Consider the following 19,634-nt stretch of genomic DNA (forward strand, 5'->3'; position numbering starts at 1 on the left):
CAGTGTAAATTTCAGTAAACAGTCACTAACTAAGCAAGCTAGTGTCACGCGCCCGAAGACACAAATGAACAGAGTTCACGCGATGACTGTGAGCACTCGTGGTCACAACGTTGGCTTTCTCTATGACGTTGGCGTGATTCGGAGCGCCGGTAGCGGGGAGCGCGCGCGCATGCGCGTTGACACCCGAGCCAGCGAGGCGGTACCGGCGGAGATGGCACTACCGCGCTTCGAGCGTCCGTGTACTTGCGCGGCCACTCGATGCAAAGCCTTGTGCTTTTGGATCGAGCGGCCGTGGTACTTGCTGTCACAATAAGAAGCAGTGACGCCGCAAGTATACCTCTGCCTTGCGCGAAAAACTGCACGGTCACAGACCGCCAGATATCTGAGCACTCCTAAATGAAGCTTGGTGCAGCTAACTGCCATTAATAAGTTATTGCAATAGGCGATATATGCGTGCGTCTATCGTGTGGCAGAATGACAGCTCAAAGCGTAACACGCAACGCAGAACATGCTCGAAGTGGGAACCAAAGAAAGTTATGCAGCGATTTTTCCGCGAGGAAAATTGCGCAATAGCTAGCAGATTATGTAGCTGTAAAAGCTTCAGTATGGCGTATAATAAAGATTCTGCCTGCTCAGATTGAACCAATAAAATCCAAAAAGCATTGTGCGGTAAAAGAAAAAAGAAGGAATGACGTTTCGGGGCCCTCAGTCACGTATGTTATCACGTATGTGACCGTGCAATATATACATCACGGTGATATACATTGGCAGAAAAAAGTGTGACAAGCTGAAAGCGCGTTTTTTCTTTCTTTCTTTTTTTCGAAAGCTTGCCCTCTAGTGTAAAACGTTTGAAGTATGCACGTTACGTGTACATGTATATATTTTTTCGTCTTTGATGAAGTACAACAGGGATCCGTGGTGCAGACCATAGACGCACAGATCGTAGTCAGGGGCTCGTTCTGCTCGTCAAGCTGAGTATCCCAGAGAAAAATCCTGTAATCAGAACGTACAAGCTGAATCTACTCTTTTGCACGATTAAGTGTACGCCGTCTCCTTGACGTGCTGCAGGCCCCGCTATCGATGGGCTGACTAGTCGACGACAACCGTGGCGCGGTCGTCGACTGTGTGCTTGACACTGCAGACGAGGAGAAGCGCTGTCACCTCACAGTTACCGGAAATACCACGCTACTGTTGCAAAGAAACATTCCTCACTGCTTGCAGTATACACCAACCAGTCATTCTGGTACCACGCTCAGATCACGAATCAAACATGAAGGCGGAACTGACGGCAGCGTTCGACACCTGTGAGCAGCTATATTCCGCTGTTTTACCATTGGAGCATATTGCTGGTAAGGGCTGAAAATCAGGCATGTGGTGTTGAAGAAATCGTTGAGCCCTTAGTTTTCTGAGAAATGCATGCGCGGGACTGGCTCGTGCTTTCACGTTATGCGTTGTATCTGCTGCCTTTATCATCATCATAATAATAGTCATCATCATCATTATTGTTCAGTGCGAACAGTCAAAGAGCGTTATGGAGGTTTCGTTCCGTAAATGCGAAAGAGCGCGCCGCAATGAACGATTCCAACGTTCGTAAATATGCCAATATCTGTAGCAATTGCTATGATTGGGGGGATGCCTCATTTTCTCTTTATTAATGCATGTATATATAATAAAGTAAGTTGTAACGGCGATAAATAATTCCGCTGCTCGCTGCTGTAAATGTTGACTGTAAATTAAAAAGCAACAACAATAGAATAAAAAAGAAAAGAGAGAAAAGCACTTTTGAAAAACGCTCTTTAAGTTTGCTTCAAAATAAACTCCAATAACAGAGAACCATGCATGTAACAATTTGAAATCGTTTGGTTTAGAACAATCAGAAGTGATCTAACATCGCTACTCCTGCTCCTCACCACTGTCCTTGAAAGGGAATGATTTCTGTTGAAATTTGTGATTCTCAAATATTTACTTTCTAGGAATCAGGCATATGGCATTCTAACTTCACGACGAACTGTACTCCGCGCTTGGAAACCCACCTCCCGGCGTGCAGTGTTTAAACCCTGTTGGAACAGATGCCGCGTTGCTGAGCGCACGGCCCTGTTTTCCTCTGTGCTGAGACGCACACCTCTTGGAAACAACTGCTGTACAAAATTGGTGAATTGAATTACAAGGCAGTACGGCAAATAAGCCATTGCGTTCAGAGTGACACGTGCATTGTTTTGCTTCTCTGAAACCAGGTAGGTTGTGCATTTGTGAACAGTATACGGTGCTGCCGAGATGAAAATCTAAGTTTCCATTTAATTGTGACCATATGCTTAACTTGTACAGTGATTTTCATTACGGAATTTATTTGAACTGTCCATAAATCAGAATGAGACATATTCACCTGTTCATGTGCATGTGCACGACTGTTCTTCAAAGATTAAGTGTTGTTAGAAAGGACCTGAAGAAGCAGACAGAGAAAGTCGCCCTCGCGATGTCGAGCCCTGCAGCGCAACGCCATAGGTACCGCGGCGGGAAGTTGATAATGAAGCTAATCGAAAAGATGAAGTGGTTAACAGCATTCTCTTTCTATGGTATATCCATACGTCGCGGTTTCGATCGTTGGCTGCATTTCGATGGGGGCGGAATATTCAATAACGCCCGGGTACTACTATATATATATATATATATATATATATGCTGTCCGGTTTTGCACTTAAGTTCAAAACAAAAGCCAAAAACGTCGCATTGCATATCCACCCTCAGCTATTTTGTTCGTGTTATATCTTGGAACAGCAGTCAAAGCTTGGATAACATTTCAACCGGGGCAAATGCACCTGCGTGGCACGTTGGCATTTCCAATGACATTGCGCGTGGCTTTGTTTTCGTGGCGAGCATCCGCTGCACCTGCAGGAAAGCCGAGACAAGACAGCGCGCGCGCGACGCGAATTTGAATTCCCTTAACACGCGCGCGCAGACACTGGGGACGCTCAGCATAAGCAAACTGGGGGCAAAGAAAAACGAGTACGCGTCTGACAAGCGTGGCAATCGTCGCGACGTTCTTGGAAAAGGCGCGCCCCAGCTAGCTAGCTGGCTGCTGCCATGCTATGCTCTCTCCTGCACTCCTCTCTCTTTTCCTCTGCTCCCGCTCACTCGCCGCGGTCGGAGTTTCTTGATCTCAACACTTGCAGCGACAGCCGTACCGCGGCGCTACATGCCCCGCCTTTCTTTTTTTTTTTTTTCCGTCGTCGTGTGTGACGTCAGTAGGGGAAATGGCGATCGTTATTGTGTAGAAAAAATGCCGTGGCTCTGAGTCCAGCCGCGTCGCATTTTGTGCTCGGTCATCGCTGTCTGTTTATTGGTGAAACATCGCGCTTGTGACGTGGGACAAGGGAACGACTTTTTCAGAGTCCAACTTTCTTCGTTGGAAACAGGTGAGCGATGCCGAAGAGTTCCGACGTAGTTGTCCTTCAACCCTTTCGCGAGGGAGGTAATGGCTGAACGCCTAGCACATGTCGTGGTCGGCAATGGTAACCGGCCAGTACGGCGTGGTAGTGCCATGTCTCGTGCCCTAACTTTCGTGACGCTCGTGGTGGAAGACTGCGCGAGTCTTCATGTGCCGCGAAGAGGCGTTGCGAGGTGATGTCATGGGCACTGTCCTCTTGCCTAGCGCGCGGCTTGAAGCGAGGGGACCCTCGTATGCCTCATGAGTCGTCGAATTTTGGCTAGGCGTCCGGTGACAGCGCTCTGCTGCACGCTATGCATCGCGCACGACTGATGCCAGGCTTGCCAGACTGGGCGTAGTGTACCTATTGCTGTTTTGCTGTTTTGTTTGTCGCATCTGCACACTTTCATTGTCGCTGCACAGCCGTCGCGCTTGTTGGTGCGCTTTCCGGAGGTGCGGGCATGCGTGTTTCTTTTCTCTGTCGTTCGCTTATCGTTGCGTGCTCTACAAAGCGTGTCAAGTGACTTGCAGTTCGACGCTTTAATCCCAGTGAATCATTACTTCTTTATTTATATTCTTTGTTTATAGTCGTGGCTTCTAGAACGATAAAGCTTGTGTGATTCCCCAAATTTTACGCGGGTTCGTCCGAAGTTGTGCAATCGCCGCTCTCCGCCGACTGCTGCTCCTTGCCCGAGTTCGCGCGCGGAGCGTTGTGATGGTATCGTCCGCGGGCCTTCACGGGAAAGCTTTTGTTTTTAAATAATAATCTGCACAAGTAAACAAGGAACTATTGTGGGGAACAAACTTAATTTTAACAATCGCATGTTTTGCCTGTGTAACAGTGCTTGTGCTTGTACACGTGCACCCACCGGCACTGTGTTTCGTTGCTTTGGTTAATTTGTCAGATGTGTGCTAAATCCTGCGCTGACGAAATGTGAGTGGCTTTATGCACATATGTTGAAGTACAGGCGCCCAAATCTTTAACTGGTGTGCGCGAGCGGCGACTTTTTCGTGCGTCAGCACCGTATGACGGGGCGAGGCTGGAAACAGTTCGAGGCTAAACGCATGCGGACAAAGCGCGCTCAGCTGGGCCCAACATCTGCTAGGCTGTTTCCAAGCTCGCCCCGTTATACAGCGCTGACGCACGAAAAAGTCGTCGCTCGCGCACACCAGTTAAAGATTTGGGCGCCTGTACGGTTTTCACTGCACACGTAAAGAGAACCGCCTTTCGGAGTGCGTGTTGGACTGGTTAATGATGGTGCACATGACTGAAACTGCCAAGCGCAAAAATTTGTCTCCGTAAAAAAAAAAAAAAAGAACCCTGTGAGAACAAAACATTGCTGAATAAATAAGCTAAACGCTTGCAATAACTTATACCAGCATGGTTCTCATAGAATGGTTAAGTGTTTGTTTTTCCAAGAACAGCAATTTTTTTGTAACTTATGCAAGGCCAGATGCGGGTTTTATTGCCCCGTAAACATCCCGCTTCAAATGGAAAGGCCACAGCTATCAACGTCATGTTGCTCTCGAATGGTTCTTTTTCTCGGCATTTTGCCGTAGCAAATCAAGTGAACTTGATGTTTCATCGCTGTGGTCGAGATCGCAAAATTGATAATGGTAATAAAACAGCTCGTTTTATTTGTTGCAGTGTTCATTCTATGTGGAACTAGCAGCGGTAGTGTGGAATAATACCTCAGTTTGATTGCAAGGTAGGAAAACTGCCATGTGGCAATGGGACACTACAGAGAAAGACAATTTGAGTTGTATTAAGAAATTACCCATTTCAAGTACCATAAATTATAGTAAGAAGATGTTTGGTTAGAGAGAAATGGACACGAAAACGAAAGACTAGTTTTTCTGAAGTTCCCAGAACAGCTTGCTGTGAGGGCATGGATTTTGATGGCATTTGCTCAGGTTTAAATGATCTGATTATCGGTAAAGATGGACTGCACAGTTTTCTAAATGAGCCACAACAACATAAACATGAAAAAAAAAAGACACATTGAAATCCTTATGTACCGCAGCCCTGGTACTAGTGCAAAATTTTAAAAAAATTAGTAACCATGATTTTTATTCTCTTCTAATCCTCTGTTACAGCAAAATTAATGAAAATATAATTTTCAACATCATACGAGGGTGAATCAGAAAGTCTTTGCCCCTATTCTTTATTAGCCAAGGTATGGTACATAGAGGTAACTACCAATATGCGCATTATTCTATGTGCCTTACACTATTTTTCCACATAGTCCCCACACTGGTTCAGACGTATCTCCCATCATAGCACTACATTTGAGATGCCTCTGTGGTAGAATTTGTCCAGCTGACTGTGGAACCACGATCAGACTTCATGGCATTTTGCAAACTTGCAACACCACTACTTTACACTTCTCAAAGCGAGACACCTTTCCCCATATGTGGATTGCATTTCCGTGTGGCTTTCTATGGGCATTTGTCTCTTGCTCCATAGAAAACGAATCGCACCACTTTGCTGCTTGCACGCCGTGGACGTGTGAAGCACAACTGCCATCTTCAACAACTGACAGCAGCACCGTGCCGCAGAGCTACTGGCAGATATCAAATCAAGCTTTATTCCAACATTCAGGATGCTGAGGGCTGTGGTCACAAAGCCACTACACGGGCTTGACTAGGAACACAACCCAGCACAAATGGCAGGGACAGGCAAACACAGCATCCTAAAGATGCATTAAGGTAAAAAAATTGTGCATAATAAACCAAACAATAATATCAGACATATTGTGAGTACAGATCCAAAAGAAATATATTTACAATGCATGGTGTTAATGTTAAAGGCAGTCGATAAATACACTATATTGCAGTAAATGCAACATCAGCAGTAAGAGTAGACTATTAAAAAAAATACAAATGTGATGGACTGAATCACCTGGTATCAAACATAACGCTAGGCCGGTCCAAGAAAGGTCCACCACGGGGAATGGATATGTTGACTTCGCATTTACAGCTGTAATTTGACTAAAAAAATAGGGGCAAAGACTTTCTAATTCACCCTAGTACATTGTCAGTGTTAAGTGTTTCTCATTAGTGTCCTTCTAACGCCATTCCATGAGAGCTGTTGAGTGGTGGCAGTCTAGAATTAACACTTTGCTTTAAAGAATAAAACAGCATAAGGTAATAGGACATGAATGAACCAAACATTCGCAGAGTTACTTCATTTGCGGGATTTTGGCAAGAGTTCCAAGTAATTTCTTGCGGTCACGGCAAAGGGCAGCAGGCAAAAGCTGGCAGAACGGGCATTTCACATTGTAAGTTTTTGCAACTAGTGAAGCATTGTGGATTTTGTGCAGCTTCAGTGTCTTGCACAAGCACTGTTATTTTTCAGGGAAACTTGATGCTTGTAACTTGCTCAAGTGTGAATTTTCGTCAGCTCACATGGGCATAATCAGTTTCTCTTAGAAAGCAGATTTTCCTTGTAGAAGTGCTTTTCTCTGCTTTGACGCACAGCTCGTCAAACTTCCAGGTTATGGTAGTGCACAAGTGCACTAAGCTGCTACCAAGGTTTTTATGTGACAGTTGAAGCTGAGGTGTGCCCACTTGCATCAATCTGCCCATGAAGAAAGACTCCATAAAAGTGCCTAGTGCATTTTGCAAGATATCTTGCTAAATTCACTTGACCTAATATACATGTACACGTCTTTCACGATGAGTCTTTGTGACTAGTAATTATCCTACACAGTGAGTTGATGTTGCTCCATGTATATGCAGTTCTGAAAAAAAAAAAAAAATGTTTCTTCATGGTTTTTTCTGAAGATTTTATTTATGGTATGTGTGTGGCCTGGATGTTATATTGGTGAGCCATTCATAGCCTCCAGTATGTGTTTGAGATCAGCTGGAAAGTCATCAGCATGGCAACTGTAATGTCCTAGCAGATAGTTTACAGTCACTGAGACTTTGTCATTGCTGTCCACCACATAACACAAATGGTACACAATCAACACTGGATGAGATTACCATGTGGCAGTAGCCTCCATTTTGGATGCACAATAACTTAGACAGCAATAAGTCCACATGGGCCCAAAACTGCACGGTGAGTCCCACCTAGCTGCTATTAGAAGATTTCAGATGGAGCCTACAAGAGGCAACCAGTGTGCCTGCCAGGCCATCCTTACAGGCGCTTGGTATGCAATTAAAATCATCCCCTTGAATTGAGTGACTCAAACGAAAAAGCCAATGGCAGCCGTACATGTTAGCGCCAGCCAAATGACATAGTAGCAACGCTCTATGCACTTTTTGGTGCACCTGAAGCAATGAGGGAAGCACAGGCTGACAATTGCCTGCACATGTACCTCTACTTCAAAGAAATTGACTGAACTTAAGGAAGTGTAGGACACCCTATCAATATCCACTCTCATGCACAAAGTGGGTGCAGAACTCAAGAATAATGCGATGTATGGCCAACTTGACCTGTCCCCAATGGTGTAGCTAGGAATGGATGGGCTCATGTGCTTGTCACCCAGCATTTTACTGACAGTGCAGGGGTAGTGCGCTGTGATAACTGCGACAACGAAGCATGTCGCATACTTTCACTTCGGGTGGCGTAGCAGGGAGAGCGGAACTGTAAGAAAGGCTTGCCTGTCCAATGTTTCATTGCGTGGAAGAAACTGCCAATGCAGTGCACCTACTCTAGAAGTGTGCTGGAATGGATGGCATCAGAAGATATATTCCTCAACTGCACATCTTGCCACAGATGGTCTCTAAGCATGGGTGTGTAGTCTTCACAATAGCTCGCTCCTCTCTTACATCATGGACGCTGGCCTGGATGTTTTATGTTGTGTTATGGAGCTAAAAGTAATCCCTGAGCCCAATATTAAGGTAAATTTTATACTACCACCACCAAGCCACACATATAACTGTGTATCTGTGTATTTGCAAAAATACTTGAAATACCATATGGTGTGTGTTTGAAATGGTTTGGCTTGAGTCAGTTGAAACTCTGGTTATATTGCCTTTGTGCATTTGTTGAGGCTAGCGGCGCATGCTGCATAAGTAGTTAAATCTGATCAGTGCAGTAAGGCATGTGCCAGTGTAGCAAAGAGATGGTTAACATGCTTTATGTCATGGACAATGATGAAAGGGTTTTATTTCAGGAAGCTTGCATAGTTTGCTGTGCCTGTGCACAGTTCTGGAGCATGGCTGATAAAGCTCCTTCTATACTTACAGGCATTGGTACTATTTTGCTATGGTACCTTTCTAGTATATGACTGGTAATTGCACAATTTATGCTTACACTGCTTTTGCAGAGCAATAAATTGGAATGGCCACAAAATGGCACAACTCTGGAACTGCCCATATAAGTCCATTTTAGTGCCAGCATTTATTGTTCCCTGCTTTTTATTTTTACGCTTTACACCAGTAAGCTACACGGCCGTTACTGTGAAGGAAGGACGATTATTGCCTACCTGAGAGGATATCAAGACCACCAATTGCTTCTGCAAGACTTTCGCTTGCATTATTTATCACTAGATAAGAAACTAGTGACCTTGTGGTACTTAAGCAGAAGAGGGACATTGGAGCAATGTTTTGTCAGGATGTGATATTGGTTACTTAGTGCATGGTTTGGAGCTGTTATCGAAACACTTGAAAATTTTTGAATGTCAAGAAACTTCACAGATTTGGTTTGGACATCGGCCCTCAAAGTTGATGCAGTGTGAGTCACATCAATCTACTCTGTTCAGTAGCTTTGTGCTGGCAGGAACATCTAGTACAAAATTATCGACAGTAACGCTCATATGTGTGATACAATATCAGTTGTGCGCATCAGTGGGCTGGGATACTATGGGACCACTACATCCGTTTTTGAGGACACCAACGAGCCAGGCTTCTAATGGCATATGATTTGAACTGGTTGCTTTAAAACAGCATATGCTATATTTACATGATTCTAATCGGCATCCCTATTTTCATGCATTTAAGGGATGCAAATTGAAGTACCCTTGACTGCTCTGAACAGATTTTCATGGTAAGAGAGAGAAATAGCAATTTGTTCTTACTTGGGGAAAAAAATGATTGCATAAGAGCCACAGTAGACTGAGGATCATTCATCATCACTGTCAGAAGCCTCCTTAATGCCATGTGCAGCCCCCAGAGCACATTATTTTTGATTTCATTCCTGTCATATTGTATGTCTTGCATGCCTTGGTAAATGTGATCACCCTTTGCTTAAAAGCCATGCCGGAGTGAACACAGTGCATCTGTACAGCCGCCTATTTCATAATGGCAGAGCGCACACACATCCAAGCTTTGCAGGTCGACATACACACTCAAAGAAACACAATCTGGGCCAACTAAAATGTAAACCTGCACCATGTGGGGTAAGCTGAAGGAATTTATGGAGTGGGTGCAAACAATGCTTTAGCTCCTACAACTGCAGCGGCATCTGAATTGCATTGGATAACAGCAATATTTAGCAGCCATGACAAAGTTCTGGCGCTCACAGCACAGAAAAGCATGGTTTTCTGAGGCTGCTGGAGGTGTGATTTGGACACCAGCTATAGGTAACCAAGGCTGAAACTTCATGTGCCAACAGCAGTGCTGTAACATACAGCTTAGCAGGCGGACAAAACATTTTTAATGCAATATGCTTCGATTTCGTGGCGGCAAATTCACCACTCATCTTGAGGCACGTTTCTGGCACCCGATCCGATTGGGCACATCTGCACTAGAATGTAGGAACGCATGGGCTTGTCAGAGTGGGCATTGGTATGGACAGGGCTTGACTGGGTGCACTGGAAGTTGTAAAGCGTTGACACAGGCACGCATTTGTCACTGTTCAAGATATTGCACCATATTTGAGGCGTCCCTATCAAACAGCAACAGCATGTTTTAGCAGGGCACTCAAACTGCCAAAGTGCCTCCTGGGCAGTGCTAGTTTCATATAGCAGGTGGTGTCCAGTGATGACGGAACTATTGGCGCTCGTAGGAATTTCCGGCACCTGCAGCACACGACGATTTGAATGTGGCAGTCGAGCTTGAGAGGTGGAATTTGAAGACCACCTATTCCACTTTTGGCTTCATGCTTGATTCTGATGCGCATAACATTTTAGTGAGTTCCTACAGAAACAAATATGGCAATTAATGATTTGTTGCATGTCCTTGGAATTTTGGTAGTACACCATGATTACAGAATTGGTAGGTATTAATAAAGCGAGATATTCATTTTCCTTTTATATTCACTATCTTGGTGCACTTGCTGTCCAGTTTCCTGCGTAGGCTTGCTTCATTGCCTTTATTTCAAGTAGAAGAGCATCAGTTTTTGTCTGCTGTTTAGCTCTTTCATAAGCACAAATTAGACTCTGTGTGACAACTAAATATTAATTTAAGAAATAGTGTGACAGACCAATAAAACACTGTTCCAAAAAAAGAAAGAACAAAATTGGATTGAAGCTAAAGAAATCTGAGGTCATCAACGCATGTGAACACCATGCTGCAGTGGTTTAACTCTCCCTGAAGCTCTGCAATATAGTTATTGCGTTTCTTCAAATATGGAGTAAGATCATAACTTCGGCACTTTCACGCTGCTTGTGGTGATTGTTCGGGCTTCGTGCCTGCCACCTCGGGCTTTGTGGGTGTTGTCAGTACATAAACTTCTAGGTAGTGTCAAGATTTAAAAATAATTGCTTTTGTCGCAGGTGTCACTGTCATCTGGAATGAGGAGTAATAATGTTGATAATAATAGAGACAGATTACAAGGAAGGCACAGTGCAGTCAAGTGAAGAGAAAATTGTACATTGTGCCTCGTTTTTAAAAAAAAGTTCTGCTGGTGCTGGAAGTGTTTCTTGCTAAACAAATAATGTACTGTGCACACTCGAGATGGTCACTCTGTTACATTTGTGTCTCTTCTTTCCACAGGGTGGTGTAGGCACCCACCAAGACCGTGCTGGTAGGTGCCAAGGGGAAAGAGCAGCATGTCGATGTGGGGCCGTCTGCAGGAGCTGCCTGGGGAGCTGCTGCGCCAGTGTCAGCTGGCCTATGGGGATCACTTCCCCATGGAGGTTCGCTGTGCATTGGCTTCTTGGATCGAAGAGAAGCCTTGGCAGGACATGGACCCTGATAACCCTGCTTTCGAACTGTATGCGCCAAGTGTAGTGGCCTCCTTGCTCGAGGAGCTGCAGCGCAAGGCCTCCACCGAGGAAAACTTTGTCATGCGGCTGAAGCTCCTGGAGGCTGTGAACTCTTTTAAGGTAGTAAACTTGCCTCTCCAATATATGTCATGCATGGTTCTCTTCGCTAAGCTTTCAAAACGCACAATGTGCAGCCTAGTTCCTTGGGAAAGTCTGCTCGTTAGTAGAACTTCGTCATTCTTGCACTGATGGTAAAATGACTGATGTCACTGTGAAGATTCCCGACTGTTAGCATAAGAACAATGGAAGTTTTGCGATTAGCCTGCTTTCAATGCTTCGTTGACATTGAATGTATAATTTTGTGTAATGTCTAGCCCCAATTCCTTACTTATAAGTATGAAGTCTGGCTTCAGTAGCTTGTCCAGATCCATGCTGAAAGCTGCTTTCTGCTGCGACACGTTCTCTAGGCATTTGTAAACACTCATGTTGGTTTCAGCAAGTCTTGGCCAAGAAACTAGATACATTTCCAGTGATATCTGCCTGGTTGGGGACAGCTGAATTAGAGAAGGAAAACTCTAACCAAAATTTCTTTTAAATGCCCTGATGTTTTGGTTGGAGTTTTCCTTCTCATTAATTTCCAGTGCAATTCCAGACACTCACCCTATAGCATGCGTTAGGTGTAAATTGACGTATACTACTTTCTCACCCAAGTGCTGTCCCACTAGGCCTAGCAACATCAAAACAACTGACCTCAATAACGAGAAAACTGCGTTTATAATTTGTCTTCAGCATAAGATGACTCTAAGCTATGGCTGATCCTACCATTTATTTTTTTGCTGCCATGACGGAGAGTAGAGAGCTTTAGAATAGGGGCCCCAATATTTTGGGGCCCCAATGAGCTTTGCGGGTGTTAGCGTTGGGGCACGCAGGAGTGAAGAGTTTTAGAATAGGGCTTTGCGTTTGCAGATAGCGTCTTGCACTGACAGCGCCACTACGGCGTCTAAGAAAAACGATTAAAAATAATAAAATCAAATATACCATATTAAGTTATCAATAGTAATTTTGACTTGCGTGTATTCGCGTTTAATTACAATTTAGAGGTTATTCTTCAAGCAGCAAACAATTGGTTGTGCTTAGTTTGGAGCAACAAAACCAACTTTACGTGCCTTCACCAGCCAAGCTTAGCCGTGTTAGGCCTACGAGCCATAAAATCCACACTCGAATTCGAAATCAGCGGCATCTAATGAATCAATCTTCATAACACACACTAGTTGAGAGAAAGCGATAACTGCAGTCACTTCTCCTAGCTTGCGAACTTCACGCATTATCGCGAATCGAACCCAGTTTGGTGCTAGGTTAGAGCCGTCGCTTCGATGGGTGCCGCCATGTTTGTTGACGCAAAGCTTTTGGGAACGCTATTTGAGCTCCCGCTAAATCGGTGAAATAGCGTTCCCAACGCAAAACCCAAATGCAGTTTGCGTCTCGCGCATGCGCAGTGGCTTCGACGCTATTTCTTTGGGGCCCCAAAACGTTTGGGGCCCCTATTCTAAAACTCTCTAGTAACACGGGCAAATTAGGATCAAAGTGTGTCACCTGGGTACTTCCAAACTGTTATGCAGTCACTTAACTGGCAGGAGCCATTCTGGTATACTTATCGGAGCTCAGTAAACTCTGTGCATGTGCAGTTGTGGCTTTGGTAAGATGGTAATGCCATTTTAAAACTCTGTTATCGCTCAGAGGTGCTTCAGTTCACAGGATCACGCCTGCGAACGGCCCAAGCCTTTGAGCCTAGCATGGGTGAACATTTGCGCAGTACCGTGTAAACTTGTGTAACGACTGCACTTTTTATGTGTAATTTTGATGATGAAACCTTTACAGGGGACCAGGCCATTTAATCAGATTTTTGTGGCTACGAGTATGAAATTGGTTGTAAACCTCCTTGATTGCCCACCACCACAAAATGAACACTATTCTTTTCCTAACGAATTTATTCATTCATACATCATCTTCACTATCGCTGCCACACAGTAGATGCCTGTGTCATATACCATCAAACGCTTCCTCTCCATTGTGGACTCCTGGCAACTGACAGATGAGCCAAAGAAGCCGCCTGTGATAACTAACTGTACCAGAAAAGATGGTGCTGGCGGCTTGGGTGCTTCTACAGAAGAAAATGGAGGAGCTGATCATGGCCATGCCCCGGACGTAGTATATTTCCCTTTTATCAAGGGCGCAGATGCACGAGAGCTGCACCGCATATGCCTGTGAAGCATACAACAAAATCACAATAACGTGCCATTATTCATTGGTCTGCAGCCGCTAAAGCGACATCGAACTAACAGTGTAAGCATAGATAACTACTGCAGAAGTGGTTGAAGGGCAAAACAATATGATAAAGCATACTTTATAAATGAAAGAAAACAGAAGCTTGTCGAGCACGCGATTCAAACAACGGACCTTCGAAAGGGAGGGTAGTGCTGCTAGTGCTGCTCCACGAAACCACAAGCGGAGAGAGAGGTTTGTTCTGTAGTATTTATTCACAGTTGTGCAGTGCAGCTCGACTAGAGACAAACGGAGCAAAGCATGTCCTTCTCTGCAGTACTTAGGCACAGTCCCCAGATGTTTCTTTCCCAACTCATGCATGCACACACGGGTCAAGCAGATGCGGCATATCTTTGTCGCATGTCTGTGCATTTGATAAAATGGGAAATACATCCGGATGTCAGAGGTCAAAGTGTCGCATGTCTGTGCATTTGATAAAATGGGAAATACATCCGGATGTCAGAGGTCAAAGCACAGCTCTTGCCATCTAGTAGTGACATGCTAAAGTGCGCTGCACACGGAAATTCAATGATGCATCCATGTGGCACTGGTGCACCCAACATGCTTGCTTCTCAGTTGGAGTTTTTAATTACAAAATTTTGGACTGAGAAGTTGGGGGTGTGGCCCTTGCACAGGTTTATGCGATATGTCTGCATGGCAAGGCTTCGATTCCCCAACATGTCTCCTTCGAGGAACCATTCCTTGAAAGTAATTTTGGCTAGGTGGCATAATAAATACCCCCATGTGTGTTCACACTGCAGTGTGCTGTTGTCCTTTCTCTCCGTGGGCGCTTGAGACCTGACAATGTAAAGCCCCAATGACTAGCTAAGGGTTGTGTGAAATGGTACAGCTGCTATCAATAGTTTGCAGGGCGTGTTTTCCGGGAAGAAGTTGAATTAACATCTAGTGCTCACATCCAGTGAAATTGGATGGCATTATGCTGTTCATATTACTACACTGTAAGAAAAGATTGAACCCTTCAGGTCTTATCTTGCCCCAAAACAATAATTGTCATCTATCTTACATGCCTTTCCTTTATTTAACCCTGTGTGCCTGGTACTTCCAGGTTGCGAATGAGTTGCACATTGTCAGCGTGACATGGTATTCCTGACAGAAGTAGTGAGTGCAAAGTTTTTAAGAAAGGAAAATCAGCAGGACATAAAGATTATTGTTTGGGAACAAAACACTACCCAAAGACCGTAAACCTTTTTTACGTGCCTTTTTTATGTCCATAAATTTGAAAACCATAGTCCGTACCGAGGCCGTGTGGTTGTTGTGCTCCATAAACTTCTGGCACTGACAGTGTGCAGCATTTATAGATCCAAGGTTTTACACAATCACATTGTTTTTTGACTGAAATGTTAATTTCTTGTGTATCTATTTTCTCACACTTATGTTTTTTGACAAACCATCTCAATTGCTCTCGTCCTGCTTTAGCAAAACTATGGCCACAATCCGTGTGCCCTGGTTCGAGTGATCAAGAACTGCCTGGCCGCTGAGGTGCGCATAATCCAGCAAGCAGAGAACTGCCACAGGCTGGCTGCCCACATGCCAGCCCCCCAAGATCCACATACGGAGATCACCCAGCAGTTGGACAAGTTGCGAAGGCGCTCACAGGTGCGTTGCACTGCACAATTGAGAAAGACTGACGCTGGTCAGACCTAAGGATGTAGCTTTGAGCCCCTGCAGTATGCCATAAATTTCGACTATAAATTTAACATGCGGGTCGAGGCGTAGTGGAGTGGGCCCATCTTGGCGCAGCATTCACGACCCCACTAGGGCTACGAAATGGATGTTAGTAGTGTGGTTCTTAGCTAGCAGAATAGCAGCTATGGTCAGCAAAACAATGAGTATCTTTATTCCTCAACATTTGATTTTGTGAATGGTTGGGTGTAGCAGTGTGTTGGAGATGTGGGATGTATTCAGAAAGAGGAGGAATTGTGTACAGAATAGGGAAGAGGATGAGGGTTTAGTAAAGCACTGTTGAATCTCCTGCTCTCAACGATACGTTCGTCTACAATTGAACTGTGACCGTTTTCACAGATTGCTGCTTTGCCGCGCAAAGAAATTGGTCGTATAATGTGTTCCTTAATATATGTCAAGAAAGAAATCAAAATGACCCAATAATCTGTTGAAGTCCACAGTGTAGCTAGCTTCAGCACTGCATGTGGGATTTCCCTGAACTTGAGCATGGTGGCGAGAACTGCAGGTATCGTGGTGCTGTCAGTTCTAGTTCGTATACATTGTGATCATAGTGAGATCAGGCCATTTCTAAAGCTGGGGTTCCCAAAAGGTTTTCACCTCTGGAAAGCTCAGTGGCTTTCAAGAAGTGTTAGAGAAAACTGCTCTATGTTCATATGTTGCATAAATATGCATGCATGCATGGCCCCAGTGTATGGCCACACTTTTGTAAAATTCTGGCTCCAGAATTGCAGTATTGTAATAGGAAGTACAGCAGTTGACTAGTCTAGCCCCCGTGCGTGATCTCCAGCCAGATAACTGATGAGACACTCGTATGAATGCATTAGTGGTAAGCTTCCCGTCATAGCTTGCCATCTTCTGCCATGGCAGAAGATGGCAACCCGCCATACAGTCAACTCGAATCCTCTCCATGGTCACACTGCCTAGGCCATTAGAATCATAAGGAGCGCTGCTTTGATGGGCATTAGCTACAAAAATTTCAGGAGCCTGAAACTCTGTTTGAACATTTTAGAAGATGTTGCCAATCTGTAGAAGAGGCTCCTGTGAGCATGTGAGCCAAATATTCTTGCATTGCATGCACTAGGCAATTTACTAACTTGTGTCCAACACAGAGCTGCTGTCTGCCTCTCGATGTTGTCATTGCAAGCGTGTATTTGTTTTGTCAAGGATGCACCAGATGCGAAATACCCCATGTACGCCTGACCCTTTTGCACATGCGCGAGTTCCAAGAGAGGAATCTGGGGACTGCGCCTAGCTACTACGGAATAGGACATGCTTTGCTCCAGCAAACGGAGCAAAGTGTGTCCTCTTCCGTGTAAAAAAGGTGCGTGGCGAAATTAATGCGGACATATTCGCAGCAGCTTTGTGTCACTCGGAAAGCCAAAATTTCTTTTGACAATGAAAGGGGAGGGTGCAGGAACAGCTTAATTGTCCCACCTTTTTGTGAGGCCACCATTTCTGCTACATCATGCCCCAAAAAATTTATGGAGACACTATACAGTGTCCAAATTCATGGTTGCCATTATTCGCCGGGAGGACATAAAAAAAAATAAGGTTCCCAGATAATTTGTTCACCACTTCAATTGGGGGCAAAACAATAGAGCAGTGCAGAAGATGGGCATAAATGCACGGAAGAGAATTTGATAGGACAAATGCTGACAAAACAAACCAGCATGTGAAATTCTCCATGTTCATGTTTTCCATAGTGGTGGTAAACTGTATGTGAACTTGCCCAGTTGGCAAACTTAAACCAAATCATACAGGCAAGCAACTTTTGGCAGCCGTGTAAGTCTTGTTATACTTTATATGTGCATATGGCCTGCACACAGCAGTTCACGCTCGTGGGTTCAAATGCTTGATGTGCAGGAGATGGAGGAAGAACTTCGCCGAATGACCCAGCTGCAGGAGTCCTTTGTGATCCAGTACCAGGAATGCCAGAAGCTGCAAGCACACTACCAACAGCTGTCAACGCAGTCCAGTGGTCAGACCAATGTGGAGCTGCTCAACAAGATGCATAATGAGACCAAGGCCATGGAGCAGGCAATCCGGCAGCGTGTCAACGAGCTACGTGACATGCGCATTGTGAGTTGTGCATGCCCTCATGTAATGCCACTACGGCAGTGCTCTGGAAGAAGGCAGCATACAAAACAAAAGCTTACCAAAATTGGGCTAAATAAATTTTGTTTGAAAAACAAATGACTTTTGAACATTAGCCATACATGGTCAACTCTTTCGGGACCGCGGAAAAAACAGGCAATTCTGATGGGTGTCAAAAATTATTTTTTATTACAAATACAGTCGCCACCGTTTATTCGGACCTCATGGGGACTGCGGAAATGTCTGAATAAACAGGTGTCCGAAAAAGCAGATTAAGAAAAAAAAAAATGAAATCCTTTATTTCCATGCACCTATTCGGGCTTGGCAGTAGGCTTGAAGAAATCGTGAATGCGCTGTTTCACGCTGTTCTGTTTACGAGCAATCAGATAAGCCTGAATCTCGGAGAGGGTCGTACGGTCACTATAGGTGGCTGAAAGCACAGTCACTGCTTGTACAAGCTCCGCATGCGCCGGCAGCGTAGCACATGGTGTGTCATCTTCCGACTCAGAGTCATCGTCTGGCGGTGCAGCAGAAACCTGACGAATGATCTCGCCGTCGTCGAGTTCTACGCATGTCAGTACGGCAGTGTCAGCACCTGTGAAACTGTCAAATGAGATGGTGACTGGAGTCGCAATGCAACCACTGCGCAGGTCTCGGCAGAACATTTTCCGTGTCAGTAGGGGGCACATCGGAAGGCGACAAATCTTAGGCCTCCCGGCACCCGCTTGCCAGCATTCCCCAGTGCACTCTGCGCGGGCGCTGTTGGCGCCATCAGACACTTGAAGCGATGTTTCCGTATGCCACGTTAGATCACCGAAACCTCGACACAGCACACAAAGCAAACACCACCGTGCCGACACCAGTCGCACAAACGAAAAATGTGGCCTGCTTACAGCATCGTGTACGAAAAAACAAATCAGCTGCTGGATTGTTTTGACATGGCTTACTAAGCTGAAACCGGAACTGCTGTAGAGCCACTCTATCGAACCAGGCAGAAACGATGATGATGAGCGGGGATTTCCAGTAGCGCCACTTCGTGGGGCAGCAAGGAGGCTCCGTTCAAAACAAAAATGGCGTTCAGCAAGTCGGTGCATGGTGCTCTCGATCGAGTTGGCTCAAGGAGTGTCCGAAAAATCAGACGAGAGGTTGTAAGGTGTCCGAACTTTCGGCAGTTGTTATACATTATGGTCTATGGGGAGAATGGCGGTGCCGCGAAGCTGACCGAATAATCGGGCATATCAGAATTTTTGGAGTCCGGAAAATCAGTCGGCGACTGTAGTCATTGCGCTATATTGCTGTAACGTATATCAAAATGTAGCTAATTAGATGGTCTTTCACGCATAAAAAAAGATTAGACTTAAAAGTGATATATAATATTTAGAAAGAAATCTCAAATTCAAGATTTGCTGAGAGAACAACATAAAAAAGTCGGAAAAGTCATGGATATACAAGTGAAAAAAGATAAAAAAATCCAAGATATACAAAATGTGCTACAATCCCTCGTTTCTTGCTTGTGAAAATTTGGCACGCGTATCTACAACTGTCTTTTTTGTGTGAACTCTGGCACCAGTGGTCAGCACTCGGGTCCCACGGTTCTTGTGCCACTCGACGAACCAGTTCCGGGCAGTTGTAAAACACAAGTGAACTTGGCATGTGCTGCAAAAGACATTCATTTTGAGCTTGATTTTCTTTGAGCACTTGAGCAGCATTTTGAGCACGTTTTTGGTGACGTCAAAATGACGACACGCTCCTGTCAGTCAGTCATTTCGTCTGCTAGGCGCCGAACCCGACAGGAGCTGGGAAGCTTGGTGCGATCATACAGCTTCGCATGGCACGTCTGGTGGATTGGATTGGATCCAACCGGCGGCTGCGGCATGGCACGTTTGGGTCCAATCCATAGTTTAATTCGAGGAAATGGCGCTTCCGTTGGGAACTTAGGTTGCTGCGCTGGCGTTTCTAGAGGAAGGAGGAGAGCGGTTGGCGTTGCGAAACTT

The 19,634-nt window shown here is 45.0% G+C and overlaps 1 protein-coding gene across 8 annotated transcripts in view; it reads left to right on the forward strand.

The window, feature by feature from the left end:
• Positions 1-2,824: 2,824 nt before the first annotated feature.
• Positions 2,825-19,634, forward strand: part of Stat92E (Signal transducer and transcription activator Stat92E) — a 160,495-nt gene continuing 143,685 nt past the window's right edge. For 3 of the 8 annotated variants that reach the window (XM_055071154.2, XM_055071153.2, XM_050178928.3), the window contains exons 1-4: positions 2,827-3,413; positions 11,309-11,640; positions 15,280-15,459; positions 17,410-17,625. In XM_055071154.2, the coding sequence (XP_054927129.1) occupies positions 11,365-11,640; positions 15,280-15,459; positions 17,410-17,625 (672 nt within the window). In that variant the 5' untranslated portion in view covers positions 2,827-3,413; positions 11,309-11,364. Of the gene's footprint in view, positions 3,414-3,449; positions 3,619-11,308; positions 11,641-15,279; positions 15,460-17,409; positions 17,626-19,634 lie in introns of those variants that run through there. The other 5 variants (XR_008612670.2, XM_055071151.2, XM_050178929.3 and 2 more) reach the window with 4 other exon arrangements.

The sequence above is a fragment of the Dermacentor andersoni genome, chromosome 5 (assembly GCF_023375885.2).
Source record: "Dermacentor andersoni chromosome 5, qqDerAnde1_hic_scaffold, whole genome shotgun sequence".
Classification (NCBI taxonomy): domain Eukaryota; kingdom Metazoa; phylum Arthropoda; class Arachnida; order Ixodida; family Ixodidae; genus Dermacentor; species Dermacentor andersoni.